The 15,038-nt window shown below is 42.0% G+C and overlaps 1 protein-coding gene across 1 annotated transcript in view; it reads right to left on the bottom strand.

The window, feature by feature from the left end:
- The window catches only part of EGFLAM (EGF like, fibronectin type III and laminin G domains), an 82,691-nt gene that overhangs the window by 56,008 nt on the left and 11,645 nt on the right, over window positions 1-15,038 (bottom strand). Inside the window, exons 2-6 of the mRNA XM_057364692.1 lie at window positions 9,868-9,980; window positions 7,818-7,901; window positions 6,663-6,689; window positions 2,230-2,347; window positions 1,881-2,016 (exon numbers count right to left, since the gene is read on the bottom strand). Coding sequence (XP_057220675.1) covers window positions 1,881-2,016; window positions 2,230-2,347; window positions 6,663-6,689; window positions 7,818-7,901; window positions 9,868-9,980 — 478 coding nt within the window. The remainder of the gene's footprint in view (window positions 1-1,880; window positions 2,017-2,229; window positions 2,348-6,662; window positions 6,690-7,817; window positions 7,902-9,867; window positions 9,981-15,038) is intronic.

Below are 15,038 nucleotides of genomic sequence, written 5' to 3'. Positions count from 1 at the left end.
CATGCAGCAAAAGACAATGAAGCTTAAATGTTTACCTCTAACTGCTATTAGGGCTTATGGTTCATTGAACTTACTCCAAATATATAACCAAGCTTCCAAGTCTAAGAGAGCATAATCCCAAAATTAACAAATCCACTTTCAACTTAGCTTTAAACCTCAAACTAAACAGTGTAATCAAAACATTGTGCTGTTAGCAAATTCTTTCCCAAAGTCTAAAACCTATGAAACACTGAAATTTTGACCTAAACAGCRAAGGCAGCTTTCCATTCCCTGTCTGAAAAAAACACTCAAGGGTGCACTTTCAGTGTATCAGATGGAGATGATGGCGCCCACTTCTTCCATTAGCMGGCTCCTGGTGCTATGAAGAAGTGTACATAAGCCTCCAGGTTCCACTTTCCAGTAAAAGCACGGAAGTGATAGAAGTGCAGTCAATCAGAACTCAACAAAATCCCTTCCCCATCAAACTGAGAGAAGAGATGGAGAGAGAGCAAAAAGCTCAAATAAAAAATGTGTTCAAAACCAGATATTGAATAAATTTCATCGTATGTCTACAGCAGAATTTTCACAAGCGAGATGAGTATCTTCAGCACTCACRTCCTGCCTCACAGTGCACTGAACATTGGATGGCCTCCAACTAAACATGGGGCATTTTAGTCCAAACRCAAAGTGCATCCATTAATAAGTAGGTTTTCAGTCTGTATATTCTTTTTGCTGTATCAATATCTTCCAGCTTGTACCCGTACTTTGAAAATCAAGTTCTTCCTCTCTCTTCTAACAACAACAAATCTTTTGGAAAAAAAGACTATGTTTTCCTGAAGTATGATTCCTGTGACCTTTACAGATCAGAGTAGTTAAAGAATCAATACTCTCTTCTTTTCCAGGAACCACAACTAAAACCTGTCAACAAGTATTCACCCAACGGATTAAAAGGGTGAATTTTACATTCACTGCAAGGATAAACATTGGGACGAATAAAACAAATAGATTTGTATCCTGATATTAGCTCACACAAGCATAAGAACAGTCAAGTACAAATACTTGTTTATGCTTGCAGATACAATCACCTTTTTCTGACCCTTCKGATGCAGCTTATAAAAGCAATTTGACTGGCAACTTCTGACAGTTCAGTTCTACTGCTGCAAATTTTAGAGTTCAACATAACGAACAAAAAAATGAAAAAAAGCCTCACCAACACCCCACTTTCCCTGCCAAATCTAAACAGAGAGACCAACATTTCATGTACACTTGATTAGCATTAGCATAAAAAAACCAAGTCTAAATCCTGCAAGTTCAAGACCCAAATGATACAGYGTTCAAGAGGGGTCTGTGTCTGGCACTGGGTAATGTGGTTTAGTGTTTTAGCAGCTACAGTAGTAGTATTGGGTTGATGACTGGTCTGGATGATCTTGAAGGTCTCTTCCAATTTTGATGTTTCTATGATTCTATACATTTTGTCAGCTAAAACTGTCCAACATACTGAATTTTTAATCCTCAGGTTATTTTCTATAGCAGCCCAGAGAAACCACTCTGCCAAAGACTCTTTTCTCAGCATGGTTGGACAGTATTTGATGACAGCAGAAACTTAAAACTGTGTTCACTCAGGTTGCTATTAGAAGGAACAGGTCAAATTAGACCTTACTTTTCTTCCACCAGAAAGCACAACTTACTGGTGATTTTATAACAAATTGGATCATTTGTGGTTTTGTCTTTAAATTTTCATGGCAATTTAGCAYACACTGAGAGGAAGACTAAGTGAACTATACACAGTAAGTAAATAAATCATACCAATATGCAGTTTAATAGTGCAGTTTAGGTTAAAAAAACAACTGAAACACTATAGTGTGAAAACACTGAAATTCAGAGTCCACTGGCAAACTTGCCTGATAAACTCCACCATGTAGTACCGGATGGGAGAACTTCCTTCAYTCGCTCCAGGCTTCCAGGACAATGCAACTTCTGAATCAGAAACCACCACGATCTGGGGCTGATACGGTGGCGCAGGGGGCATGCACTTATCTAAGAAGATGGAACAGCATTAGAGAAGCAGCTGGGTTATTACATGTAACAACCCAACACCCACAGACTTAGGAACCAAATTTATAGCCTTCTCCCTTCATCCTATTGCCCCTCTAWAACCCTACCTTTGTTGAGAAAAAACACTGAAATACTGTGATACTGCACATGACAGGTGCCCTGCCAGTTTTGCAAGAGCCCTGGAGGCAGCGTTACCTTGGGATAAAGTTGTCACCTCTCTGGGCATGCTGGGCCGTCCTTTCCCTGCCCAGCCGTACGCTCCAACGCTAACACGGTGTGGAGTGCCTGGCTTCAGGTCACCGATAACAACATCCTGCCAAGCCAAGAGCAGACAAGCACATTGTGAGAGCAATTCTGTGTAACTGGGGATGGTGCTGTGAACTGGGATTCAGAGATCTTACATGGTGTTTTCCATGTACTCTCCTCAGAATATTGTCCCCAGCCCAGTGCAGCTCAGAAACAACAAACACAAATAGAATCATGTTTCCTCTTAAGCTGCAGCTTCTCCCCAGGGGAATCCACAAGGTTGACCTGGACCCTTTTCTCAGCACAACTCATAAGGTTGCAGATTGTTTGCATTTGATATCCAGCTTTTCCACTGGTGAAGTCAAAGTCACATTCTGCTCTTTCCCTTGAGCCAACAGCCAGCATTTGGTATCAGTCTGGTGTGTTTTCTTCTTTTTTTTTTGTTGTTTGTTTTTATTTCTCTTTTAAATTCAGAGGCCATAAAACCTCCTGAGAGTGAAACAATTTGATGCAGTGTGAACTGATGATCCTTAATTTCTCACGGAGCAGAGCCCTATCCCATCATCTCTCCCAATTTTACGAGCTCAGCTAACAGCCTTGACCTGAAGCAAGCATTTCCCTTATTTGTCCTTCTGCCATAAACACAGAAAGATTAACCCACAGACAGCTACCACAAAGGAGGCAATGCTCACCAGCTTGAGCTGATGAATACTCCTCAAAGGAGCCTGTTCAAATCTCCCAGAAAATGGAAAATGTCACCAAAACATTTCATCACTGGCTGCTAGCATGGATCAGCCTCAGGCATTTAGATTTGATCTTTAATGGAGAATGTGTACTTGTGTACTTGTGTATAGAAATTCAATATTCTTTACCTGCAGCCTACTTGGAATGTCTGTGTTAATCCCAGATTTAGAAATTTTGACAGTATATAAACAGAAATACCAGGTTCTACTCCACAGATTGTTCTGGTTTGAAAAATACGCACTAACAAAAATACTGTTTAACAGCAATTACTCTTCTGTTTTTCTTTCCCTGRTATTAAACACATTAGTCACAGTGCATTTGAAAATGCAGAGTTCTCCTTGCTCTTCACATTGGAACAGACTTTAAATCTGCACTTCCAGTTGCAGTAAAATAGTAAACAATACCCAAATTTTATTAAATTTCCTTTTGATGATCTTTTGGAAAAAAAAAAAAAACAACAAACACTTCCTCTCCTCTCTTTGGGGAACTTATTACTACAACATCATTCAGCAACACCCTGCCATCTGTCATTTCTCTGGATATGGTTTTGGAGCTCCAACACTGATTTCCTATTAACATGGACCACCTGACYATTATTCTGTTTTCCCATCATTCACCCTTTCTCTGCTTGAATGATCTTGGACAAATCTGAGATGAATCTAAGATGATAACAATGCTAGAAAAATAACTGTCCAGAGAGAGGCAGCAAGAACATTCCCTTTGAAAKCTTCATCTGTGTCTCTCAGTCTCAMAGCTGAAGTGACTGAGATCTTTCACAATGTGGACTGAGAAGGCAGCTGCTGAAAACCCAGTACCTCCTCCTGGTGACAGTACAGATGCCTGTGCTCCTGCCTTTCTACCCTCCATGCCATCCATACTGTCTACCTGCCCTCAGACTGTGTGCATTCGTTCCAGCCACTATTCCTCCTTATYACACTCATGAGGAAAAATCCTTCCTTATTTTTCTTATTGTTTTCACACTATCCAGAAACTCGGCCCTTGCAGAGAGTTGGATATTCATGTATGTGCTCATATTACTAACTCCAGACTCAAGCCTACAATAAATAAACTGAAGGAATTTCATTGAGTGCCTGGCCAATCGAGATCAAAGCCTTAATATCTACTTAGATACCCTCAAAACCTCAGCAAGGTGCACTCGTGCCTTACACCAGTGGCTGCACACAACCTGCCTCCTTCTTCAGCGCCCTCCTGGTGAACATAGCTCTGGCACACACAGCTGGGTAACCCTGAGACCAGGCATCTTCTGATCTTCAAGGATCAGCACATCTGTGAACAAGTAAAGATTCAGGACCCCATCAACCTCCCCTGACCTGTGGCGAAGTCAAGGAATACCCACCTCACACCAAGCACATTTTCAATTTAGATTCTGGAATAGAAACACATGTCCTTGTGCCCCGCTGTCCAGCAGCCTGGGAATACATATTTCATTTCTTTTTTTGCATGTATGTAGAACACAGGTCTTAAATACAAGCTTTCTCTCTCTCAGCAGAGACAGAGTGGCCTCACAGGTGACAAATTTATGCAGGAAGAGCTATCCCCATAAATTCTGAAGTCCTCCCTCCATTCAGATTACCTCTCTATTTTGAGGCGTGATGTCCCAAGCTCAACACTGGATTGCTTATGATGCTTTAATAGTCACAGCCTCACTTGTCTTCCACAACTCCCTTACTAAAATCTTAAAAAATGACATTTGTTATTCCCATTACAATGTCACATTGCTGAATGGGGTGGAGCAATGTTATGCCTTTTCTGTAGCAGCDGAGCCAACTGTACTTATATTATCCCATATATCCTCCCTGCCCTGCCACACAGCTTGCCTTCCCTACAAGTGTGTTGAAACTCTTTCTGAGGCTCAGTAAGCTGCCTCCCAGAAACAAGGATTACAAAGTGTTTTCCAAAAGAATGTCTGTTTTCTGTTTTGTTTTAATCTAAAAAAACATTAAACCCTGGATTGCAGCACAGCTGCAGGAACCAAGCTGGGTTTAATGACTCTCCGTCCCCTGACGACAATTCCTTCCCTGCACTACTGGTCTCAGCTGGTCACTTTTCATTTAGCACTGGTACGTTTAGTGATTTGACAGGGAGCACGTTGCTCTCCAGGGCTCTGTGCCCAACCTAAAACCTCCCACCTTTAAAGCATACTAATTTTCGCTGATTTTTCTAATTTTCTCACTGTGTGTGCTGGAATTCCTGAATGTTATGCCCAGTTAGAACAACCGCCTTACTAAATGGTGCTGCACTTCTGCTGGCCATTGTCGCTGACAAGTTCTCTACTTGATGATGATATAACACACAATAATGCATTACCCACTTTGCTAACACAGGCACATGAATGTAGGCACACACAGAAAGAGGAAGTGCAAATCAGCTCTTGCTGCAGTGGTCTCACGCAGCCCAGAGAAGCCTCAAAGAAAGCAGCAGGGTCATACCCAGCACCAGGAGAGGAGGCTCAGTGATGGAAACATTAACTATGCAGACTTAACCACAAAACTATTGCAGATTTCTGTTCGGTTTGGTATGAATACAACAGAAAGCATTTCATCRAGAACACCACTTCCTGGAGGATTAATGACAGCTGGGAGCTGATTAATCCCAGCCATTCATACTTTTCCCCAAGTACCCCTCAGAAATGTTATTTTTATCAAGCAGAAAAAACGAGGGCCCAGCATGGAACCTCAACTCTGAAATGCCATAATCCAGACTCCAGCTAGGAATGAACCGGATAGTCCTGGTTCAAGTGCATCCTGAGGACTCAGCCTCCTATAGTCCAACCAAATTTCACTTCTTTCACATCATGAAAGCTCTSTGAGCTCCACTAACTTTGTGAGATCTCTGTATTCCTAAAATAGCTCTCAGAAAACAAAAGTTTTCAAGCAGCTGTTGATGCTAGGGATTTCAGTTAAACACTGAAATTGCACTCCTTCTCCTACCCAAACCCAAGCCCCTCTCGCTCGCTTCCTCTCACAATAAACCCAACCTGTTTACTGCTYACAGGAAGCAGACTGGACTGAGTGCAGGACTGGAAATAATCAATCTGATTAATTCACCAGCTGCAAAGTCATTAAGAGGGTTGGTATTTCTTTCAAACTTGTTTTATACTRGTAGCTAGTCTCCCACTCCTTCCTCCTGGGCGTTGCAAGGCTGGCCTCTTCCTGGTCTCCTCCTCCTTCTTGGCTCTCACTGGACAAACTCCGGTTTTTTCCTCTTCATATCCTCTCYAACTGCCAGACTTTGTTCTTCCCTTTTACTGTCTGTCTGACTACTCGACTGTCTCCATYACCTCTAAATCCTCACTGCCTGGATATACCTAATTTTTTACACAAATTTACTCCATCAAAGCAGGACATCCATAAATACTTCTGATGACCGAGAAAAAGGTTTATCCATTGCTAAAAAAAAGGGAGCTGCTTTGCCTACATGTCTSCAGCTTCTTCACCTGCAGCTTTTGGGACTACTATTTCCTGCATTTTGACCATAGAAGGTCATTTGTAAGTGTTATGTAGAATCAGCATTTGAGATCAGCTTTTGTTAGTGAGTCTGTGAAAAGACCAAGTCAGAAACATTTGATTTTATTTTAAACCACATCTGTGACCACATTTCATATGAACAATACTTACAAAAATTGCTTGTCCTTCAGGTTGACCCTGGGAAAAAACAAACAGGACTTGTTAAGAACTAACATACGAAAAAGTGATGGCAAAACTACATAAATAATGGGTGAGGGAATTAAAACAAGACCAATGCTGCAGCATATACTAGTTTATGTGGCTGTTAATCATCTGCATGAGTACTGGGATCCATTCTCTCCTCTCCCAATGATTAAGAAGTACTGCTGTTAGGATTAAGATTTTAAAAAGTGTGCTGTTTGATCTTTCTTGGCACTACTAGCAAGAATGGTTTTCAGGAAAAGGCAAGAGAGGAATACAGAGATRAAGACAAGAATGGAGAAAATAATGAATAAATAAAGAAATTATATATCATGACAGCAATATTGTTTCATTCACTGTGAGCCCAGAATCCTGCATAGGTCAGAACTGACAACCAAAGTGATGGAAAACTGCAGGAAATCTGAGCATCCTCCTCACTGACAGTTCTAGTGCAGAAAAGGGTGCAGAAAAAGGGAAGGAGGAAAGAGAAGGGGCAAATGAAAAAAAAACTGAGGCAAGAATGCAAAGGATATATAAAAGAAAAAAACATAACTAAAAAAGAAATGGAGAGCAATAAGGAAAAATAGTGCTTTCAAGAACAAAATAAAAACATCAGCAGCTGGGGGAATTCGCTACAATATGAACTTGCAGAATTGCAACTAAAGCAGCCACATTTCAGGAGGCCAMAGTCTCACACATTATCAAAAACACTCTGTGTGTTAACTCACACTCAGACACTGCAATACACATGCACTGATAGTGCAACTCACTCTAACTGGGCACAGACTCATGCAATTCTGCCCATTGCATGATGAAAATGCATAGAAAATACATATTCAAGATCAAAAGTTCTATTTCAGTAGATGTCAAAGGTCTGTACTAGGAAGCTGAGAGGAAGTCCCAATAGTTTCACATGATTAAACAGTCAGACAACAAGGAGCAGAAGTGCATCACACAAACAGTGCTGCACAAAACATTGTGATTTCCTTTTGCTCAATACCCAGACCAGATCTGGGAACTTGGATCCTCACCATATTCACWAGCAGGCAACAAGGAGACAGCTGCAAGTTTCCACTTGCATGCTCTGCTCCAGTGCTCTGATTGTTGATGAAAAGAAATACTTACCATGCTAATCATATCCAAACTCAGGGGAACATCGTGTGAGAGTTGTTTAACTGCTTTGTCACCTTCAACTTCTGAGTAAAAGACCTTGGGAAGAAGATATAGTCAAATCAGTGAAAGCAATAACTCAGTGTTTGAGAGTGACTTACAAATGAGCGCACCAGTGCAGGTCTCACAATGAAGACAGCATTTGAGCCCAGGATCCCCTACCTTTTCAAATGCAGGAAAAGCTGCATTCCTTATAATAGATTAATATTCCTTACATATTTGCTAGCAGTTGTCCGTGTGATCAAAGGACACCATCACACAGCGTATGCACTTACCTAATGTGAAACAGGGTCGTAGTGTTTGTAGTTCAGACTGAGCTGACAATTTTAGTAGTGCATTATCTGTCTGTGGTCAGCATGGACAGCTGAGGAGCTGTGGGACCAGACTGCACAACTAAGACACATTTTACTTCATACTTCTTAAAATCATTGCATGATTATGACATTATAATAATTGCTCTATCATAAAATGTCCCTCAGTGTCTGTTACTGTTCACTGGGGAGTAATGAGACAGAGAACCTTTCCTGTGCACAGGGACCCTGAGATGTCAGAAGGTCCAGAAACCACAGTGAAGACAGTCTGGGTACACAGTATTGTTTGGGTGCAGCACTATTGATGCTGCTTGTCACTGGTTTTATTACCACGCCACACACCAGCTCAGGGCATAAAAAAAAAAAAAAGTGGAGATGCTTGATCTGCACGCATGAAGAGTGAAAACTTTATTTATTCGGCCACTTACTCATTGCAACTTTATTTTCACACAGAGGGACGGACCCAGCTACACGCAGAGCCCACCTGAGGCAGGTCCTGGCCACAGCAAGTGCTTTTTGGTGTCACAGACTACTGTGTTCTAGTTCATRGCACTTTCATGACAATAAAATCAGCCCTGCAGCTGGGCTGCACAGGTGTCTTTCACAAGACCATGGGATAAAGGAGCATGTGTACCAGAAACATCTGTTGCAGGGAATTTTCTTAATTTTTTAGTATACATTATTAATAAGGTACACAGTAGTATTCTGCTCTCCACCTTTTTATATAAAACTGAATTTTGGGTATTTTCTTCCTGAAAATCCCAATAAAAATGACAAAAAAAATGCCAATAAAAACAACTGGTATTTGTGTTTTCTTGTTGAAGGCGAAAGCAACACATTCTTGTCAACACTCCACGTCTTTGGTGTTAATTTCCCACTGACTAACTTCCATTTTGGGACTGAGTTTCATTGCCATGGAATACCTATTACAGCAAAGCCTAACAAAAATGAATGAAAGGCATGTTAGTGCTCATTGYTTTTCTTCTTGCACACTAGAACACAGTTCCCAGTTTAGCCTAGTCATTCTGTTTTGCCCTATAGGCAGAAAGTAAAATGGCAGAGGCTTGATGGGCGTCAGGGACTTCCCTATAAAATTGCAGAGTACAACAAGAAAATCATTCAGCTTCTTTAAMAGAAACTGACTTCTGAGGTAGTGGGGAATAAAACAACAACCCTTGTGATATTTAAGGCTGCAGGTGGGTTCCCAGGGAYTCCATGTAGTACGGTGCCTTATCCAGGAGAAGACTCCTTGAAACACTCTTTCCCTTGTACCACCTGTCAGCCTGGGAAGTTTTAGAGGCTTAGCCTGAAAACATACACCCACTAAAGCAATCCTCAGGCTGGAAGTACAAGTCAAAGGTTCTGCATGGACCTTCACTTGCACAGCGTAATATTGACTTGCTCTGCTCTACTGTTTTATCAGCTGCAGAGAACACTGAGAGCCTTGCAGGAAAACCACAACAGAAAAGCAATCTATATCCACTGCAGGCCCTTGGCATCCAACCCAAATTCCCATCATAGCTTGTTTCTAAAACATGAACTTCTTGTTTTTTAAGGTTGCAGCTCAATCTACTCAAGTCCACTGTCCTCTGGCCACTCTCTGGGCAGTGGCACTGTTTGTTAGGGAAGGGACTGTCCCTCTGGCCTCAGTTTGTGCAGTCTGAGGCCATGCAGCAGCACAGAGCATCACTTACTGTGTATCCTGTGATGGTGCTCGCATGCTGCTTTGGCATCTTCCATTGCACGCTGAACGCAGTGCAGTTCAGTGAATCCAGCAGAATGTCCAGAGGAGGCCCCAGCCTATCTGCTAAAAACAAAATGGCATTGTATAAGGAGCCATAGAACAAAAACCCTCTCCTCCGCTACCTGGCAGGTTTGGCTTTGAAGAACAGGCCTGTGCTGCCTTCATCCCAAAGCATGGGTCAAACATGGACCACTACTTAGATTTAACTTGGGCGCCCCTTGTCCCTCTCCAATTTTAAATTCCAAATTAGCAGTGGAATACCAGGAGAGAGGAAGAAAAGGGCAACATCTCCTCAGTGGACAAGCTGTTGCTCAGCTCAGGAGCACCCAGTGTTGCAAGCAATGCCCCTGAGCAGCCCACAGGCTTTTAAATGTGCTCCTGAAACACTGGATATCATGCAGCACTCAAAGACAGGGACACTCACACATCAATATTGCTTGTACAGTCTGTGGCACAGATTCAGACTATGGGGAAGGTCTCCCAGGAATGTTCTGCAGGACAGCACAGCTCGCACACCACGTCTRTCAGTCAGTATGGGTATCTTTGGGGAAGGAAAGGAGTTCACCCATGTGGATGAGAGCCAAACCATGCCATGTTCCCCGATCCCTCACCCATTTTCTTCATTAGCACAGACAGTCCCATGGATTCCTGCATGTGTCCAGGGGGTCTGGGCACAGATCCCTCACCCATTTTCTTCATTAGCACAGACAGTCCCATGTTCCCCCTGTGTCCAGGGGGTCTGGGCACAGCTTGTGCCACCTCCTGTGCTCACCTCCTGCCCTGCACCAGCAGCAGCCAGAACCATRCACCTCCTGCTACCTAAAGGAGCAGCAGGGACGGCAGCCAGGGCTGGGCTATCAGTGCCCRCTTGAGAAGCATTTCACATTCAGAAAACACCTTTCCAATCTCCACAACACCCAGTGAGGTGGATTAGCATTACASCTGCATTAGAGTAATGAAGAAAGAATACCCCCTAAGCATTCATTCCTAACATATTCATAACATCCTTGTGTTACTTCCTGGGGAAGCTCTAGGAGACAAGTTTGCTGGGAGGCATAGTTGCTGAAAYAACAAAGTTTAGCCAGCAATGACAAATAGTCATGCAAGGCAGGCTTCAAATTCATATTCAGAATGCACTATAGGTCAATACCATTATTTACTGAAAGTATTTGGTGAAKAATTTGAAACAACAAATAAATTTGAACAAAATGCAATCCATTTGCAGACTATCTGCAAACAGAGAGGCAACATCTGTTTAATAAGGAGCCACATAATGAATTATTCACTCAGCCCTAGAAAACACTACTATCTCCAGGTTGCAGATGATGAAAGAGACACAGAGAGCCAAACAGTGACCTCAGTTACACTGGCCTATAAATTGTCACTGTGGAGTAAATACAAAGCCCTGGCTTAAGCCAGGGAAAACAAGAGCAAGGAGCCAGAGAGGCCTATATTTCTATCCTCCTTGTTTATTTCTCCCTAGAAGCGAGGGAATTCCCMTAACACAGCAGGGACATGGCTGGATACATGCTTGGGAACCAGGTGTAAGCTTCATCAGCCCAAGCACTGTCTTTGCAACCAGCCTTAGGTGATGGCCAGTGCTCCCCACAGCACGGCTGCATCCTGCCCTCGCTGTGACAGAGCCACAAAACAAGCAAGCATGTGATACTCACCATGATGGGGCTCTGCTGCCCCATGCCCAAACCAGGAGCCAAGAGGAAAAGGAAAGCCAGGGTCAGCTCTGACCCATGCACAGTTATTTCCTGGGGAGGGTAGAGGGCAAGGCAGAGAAGAGTGTCTCATGCAGTGTGACAGTCCCACTGTCCTCTGCTGTCACCACTCCTGGCCTGACAGCTCAGTGAAGAGCATYTGGGGATTCAGAGTCACTTCTGCTTGTCAGGGTCTCAATTTCACAAAATCTGGCAGAGAGTAAAAATGTCCTTTTCTGGATTGAACTTGCCCTTCGCAGCCATGGCAAAGTGACAGCAGGGTCTGACACAAGCAGTGTTTATGGCACTGAGCTGCAGGAGACGTCATGGCTTGGGAACARCCGTATTAAAGGGATTGTCAGCTGATCACAACTGCTGCAACACGTGTCACTGCTCTACCAACAAACCATTTTCAGATAAACGTGAGCTTAATTCATCTTGTGTGATTTTATGGAGCACCATGAATTAGGCACACTAAAAACAGATACTGAAGATGGTCTGAACATTTATGCCTTTATGTCATATTTAGACTATTAAAAATAATGAAGAGTTTTCAAGGGTAAAACTCTAGGGGTATTTGTAGTTTCTCCTACAGTCAAGGTCAGAAACACCTCTTCTCAAAAGTCAGCGTGAAATCTCTGTTAATCTGCTGCAAAACCACAACAGAGCCCACTCCCCTGGGCAGCCTGGGGACTGGGAATCTGCAGGCAAGGGACGTGAGACACTTCCACAACTCTGAACATGCTCCAAAGATCTGCCTCAGTGATGGTCCCCCTGGCAATGTCCTCTGCAGCTGGGCCCAAGTGAATATCTAAGGAGGCATGGAGACCTGCTCTGATCATAAAGAACAACGAGCTAATTTATATAAAAAATAAAATTAAACACACTTTGTACAAGCACAGTCATTCTCCTTTCTGGCTCATCAGGCACAGAAAGTCTGATATTRTCCAAAATGCTTTTATGGTAATGGAAGCAATGACTGCAATGCCATGTAGAGAAGCCATTAATCAAGGGGAAGCACTCTCACACATATTGTGACTGTAGATTGTGAAAGTATACCATGCACAAGAAGTTAATGAGGATTTAGCTGTAGATAAACAATGTTGAGCTGACAGTGTTGTGTTTACTTTTCTGCTTACAGCTACTTTCCTTCTCRTTTCTACATGTCTTTGGCTCTCTATTTCTAAAAATATGCAAAAAATACCAAACCAGTAAAGAAGTCACCAAACAAGCTCTCCAAGTGAGCTGAAGAATACATAAGCACTTTCCCTGAGACAGAGTAAATTTTATCTGAGATGGAGTTAAATTTGCCATTTCAAGAAAATTGCCATTGTTTAAGTTTTTGCTCACAAAAGCAACTCAAAAATTAATAAAAATGCTTATACCATCAATACAAGCGTCACTTCCTTTGTGGTTCTCACTGCTACGTACAACAGCCTCTGCCCATATGTTAAACACCCATGGGCTACCATCAGAGTAGCCACAGGCCAAGGGTGTGCTCAGACCTGGGCCAGTCAATGGTGTCATTCTTTACTGTAGAGACTCCTTACTCAAGAAATGAAATTCTTTACTGTGAGGGTGGTGAGCCACAGTCACAGGTGGCCCAGAGAGGCTGCGGATGCCCCAACCTTGGCCATGCTCATGAATAAGGCCTTGAGCAACCCAGCCAAGTGGGAGGTGTTCCTATGGCAAGAGGATTGGGATTGGGATTGGGATTGGGATTGGGATTGGGATTGGGATTGGGATTGGGATTGGGATTGGATGGCCTTTAAGGTCCCTCCCACCCCCTCCACAGTGTACCATCCCATGATTCTATACAGCAATGCCTCTGGATGCTCCTTGCCATCACGGAATCCACCAGCAAAACGTGCCATCTCCATTTCTGCCCTTGTGATTTCGTGCAGTTACCTTGGGCAYGCAACAGAAACACTTCAATTAATCCACTCTTGCTCCAGGCCAACCATGCTGGCTTGTGCAGGACTCAGAAACAGCCACTTCAGCCTGGTCTTTTCCTTCAGCTACTGCAAAAAAAATTGCTTATGCAGACACAGTTCTTCCTTCCCTCCTTCCTTCTAGCCATGGACTAACACGAAAATCTTACTACAGTGATGAACAGTTATGAGAAAAAAACTAAACTTCAAATTAAATATTCTTCTAGTGTTCACGAGTTTCACAATTGAAGCACTTCGATGAATTGGATGAAGCTCATGACCGCTAGTATATACTCGTAGTATTACTATTGTAAAACAAATTTCAAAACTGAGTCAAATTTTAAATTGGATTAAAATAATAGTGTTTGAAAACAGTTTTTTAAAATCTAAAATACTGAAGAATAGAATATCCAAAGGGATTTGTGCTAGAAATTTTTCTTTTAAAATTTTAATTATATTTTTAATTTAATGATATCTTTTCTTTTTAGATGTTTTTGCTGTATCAAGGCATGCAGGTGGTCACAGGCACTTACAAAACCTTAAATAATATACAAATAATTCACTGATAAAATCTGCATGTAATAATACAGTAACACATTTAAGAGAAAACAGATAGTTAATTTCATCTTTACTAGTTGGTAGTTTCGAAAATCAAAATCTTTATACTATATTTTCTGTACTACTCTTAATGAGATGGCATAAGCCAATGAAAGGAAACAAGTATTTCACTATTTCACTTTTAAATCTCTGTGAGTAACAGCTATGAGGTGCTGACTGAAGGGCTCCTTATTTTCCAGGTTGATRTGTCTCCCATTTGTGTCCCATGAAAGAGAAATTCATTGATGAAATGCTGGCTGTCGCTATTAACATGTCACAATGTGACRAAATAGGAATAGAAAAGTTCAAGAAAAACAATTCAAACTAACCCTGAACCAAAGTTTTCAGAAAAAAACACTTTCCAGAAATACTTCTGAATTTCTTCTCTTTGAAATATTATTTGTGTTCACCAATTAATAAAAAAAACCYCTGAATTTTATTAAAACAGCATTTTATCATGGTAACAGCTGTTTTTGAGTTAAGAAAAAACCTTTTCCACTCCTAGAGATGAAACAAAGTCTAGTACAGCCCACAATCACTCTCTCACTAAAATATCAGTGGAATTTTTATTTAGAAAACAATAAATTGTGATAAGGTCTTTGGCCTCCCTTATTTTACAGACAGAAAGTTATGCAAACACGACAGCGGAAGGAAGACAGCATGACAAACTGAAAAGGAAATTCTAAATGAAAAAAAATGTGCCATCTTTAAATTTCTTTGAAGCCTTTTCCAGCTCCCACTGCCAGCAGCAGTACGTAAGAGAGCGAGAATCTTGCAGCCACAGCTACAAAGGACATGGACTTGAAACTGGAAAATCTCAGCCAGGATGTCCTGGTTCTGCAGCCGGAGCAGCAACATCCAGACAAAAAAACTAACTAACTAAC

This window comes from Malurus melanocephalus, unplaced genomic scaffold, assembly GCF_030028575.1.
Source record: "Malurus melanocephalus ecotype Western Australia unplaced genomic scaffold, MMel_1.1 scaffold_41, whole genome shotgun sequence".
Lineage (NCBI taxonomy): Eukaryota > Metazoa > Chordata > Aves > Passeriformes > Maluridae > Malurus > Malurus melanocephalus.
Note: the sequence above shows the minus strand (reverse complement) of the source record. Positions and strands in the feature narration are given on the sequence as shown.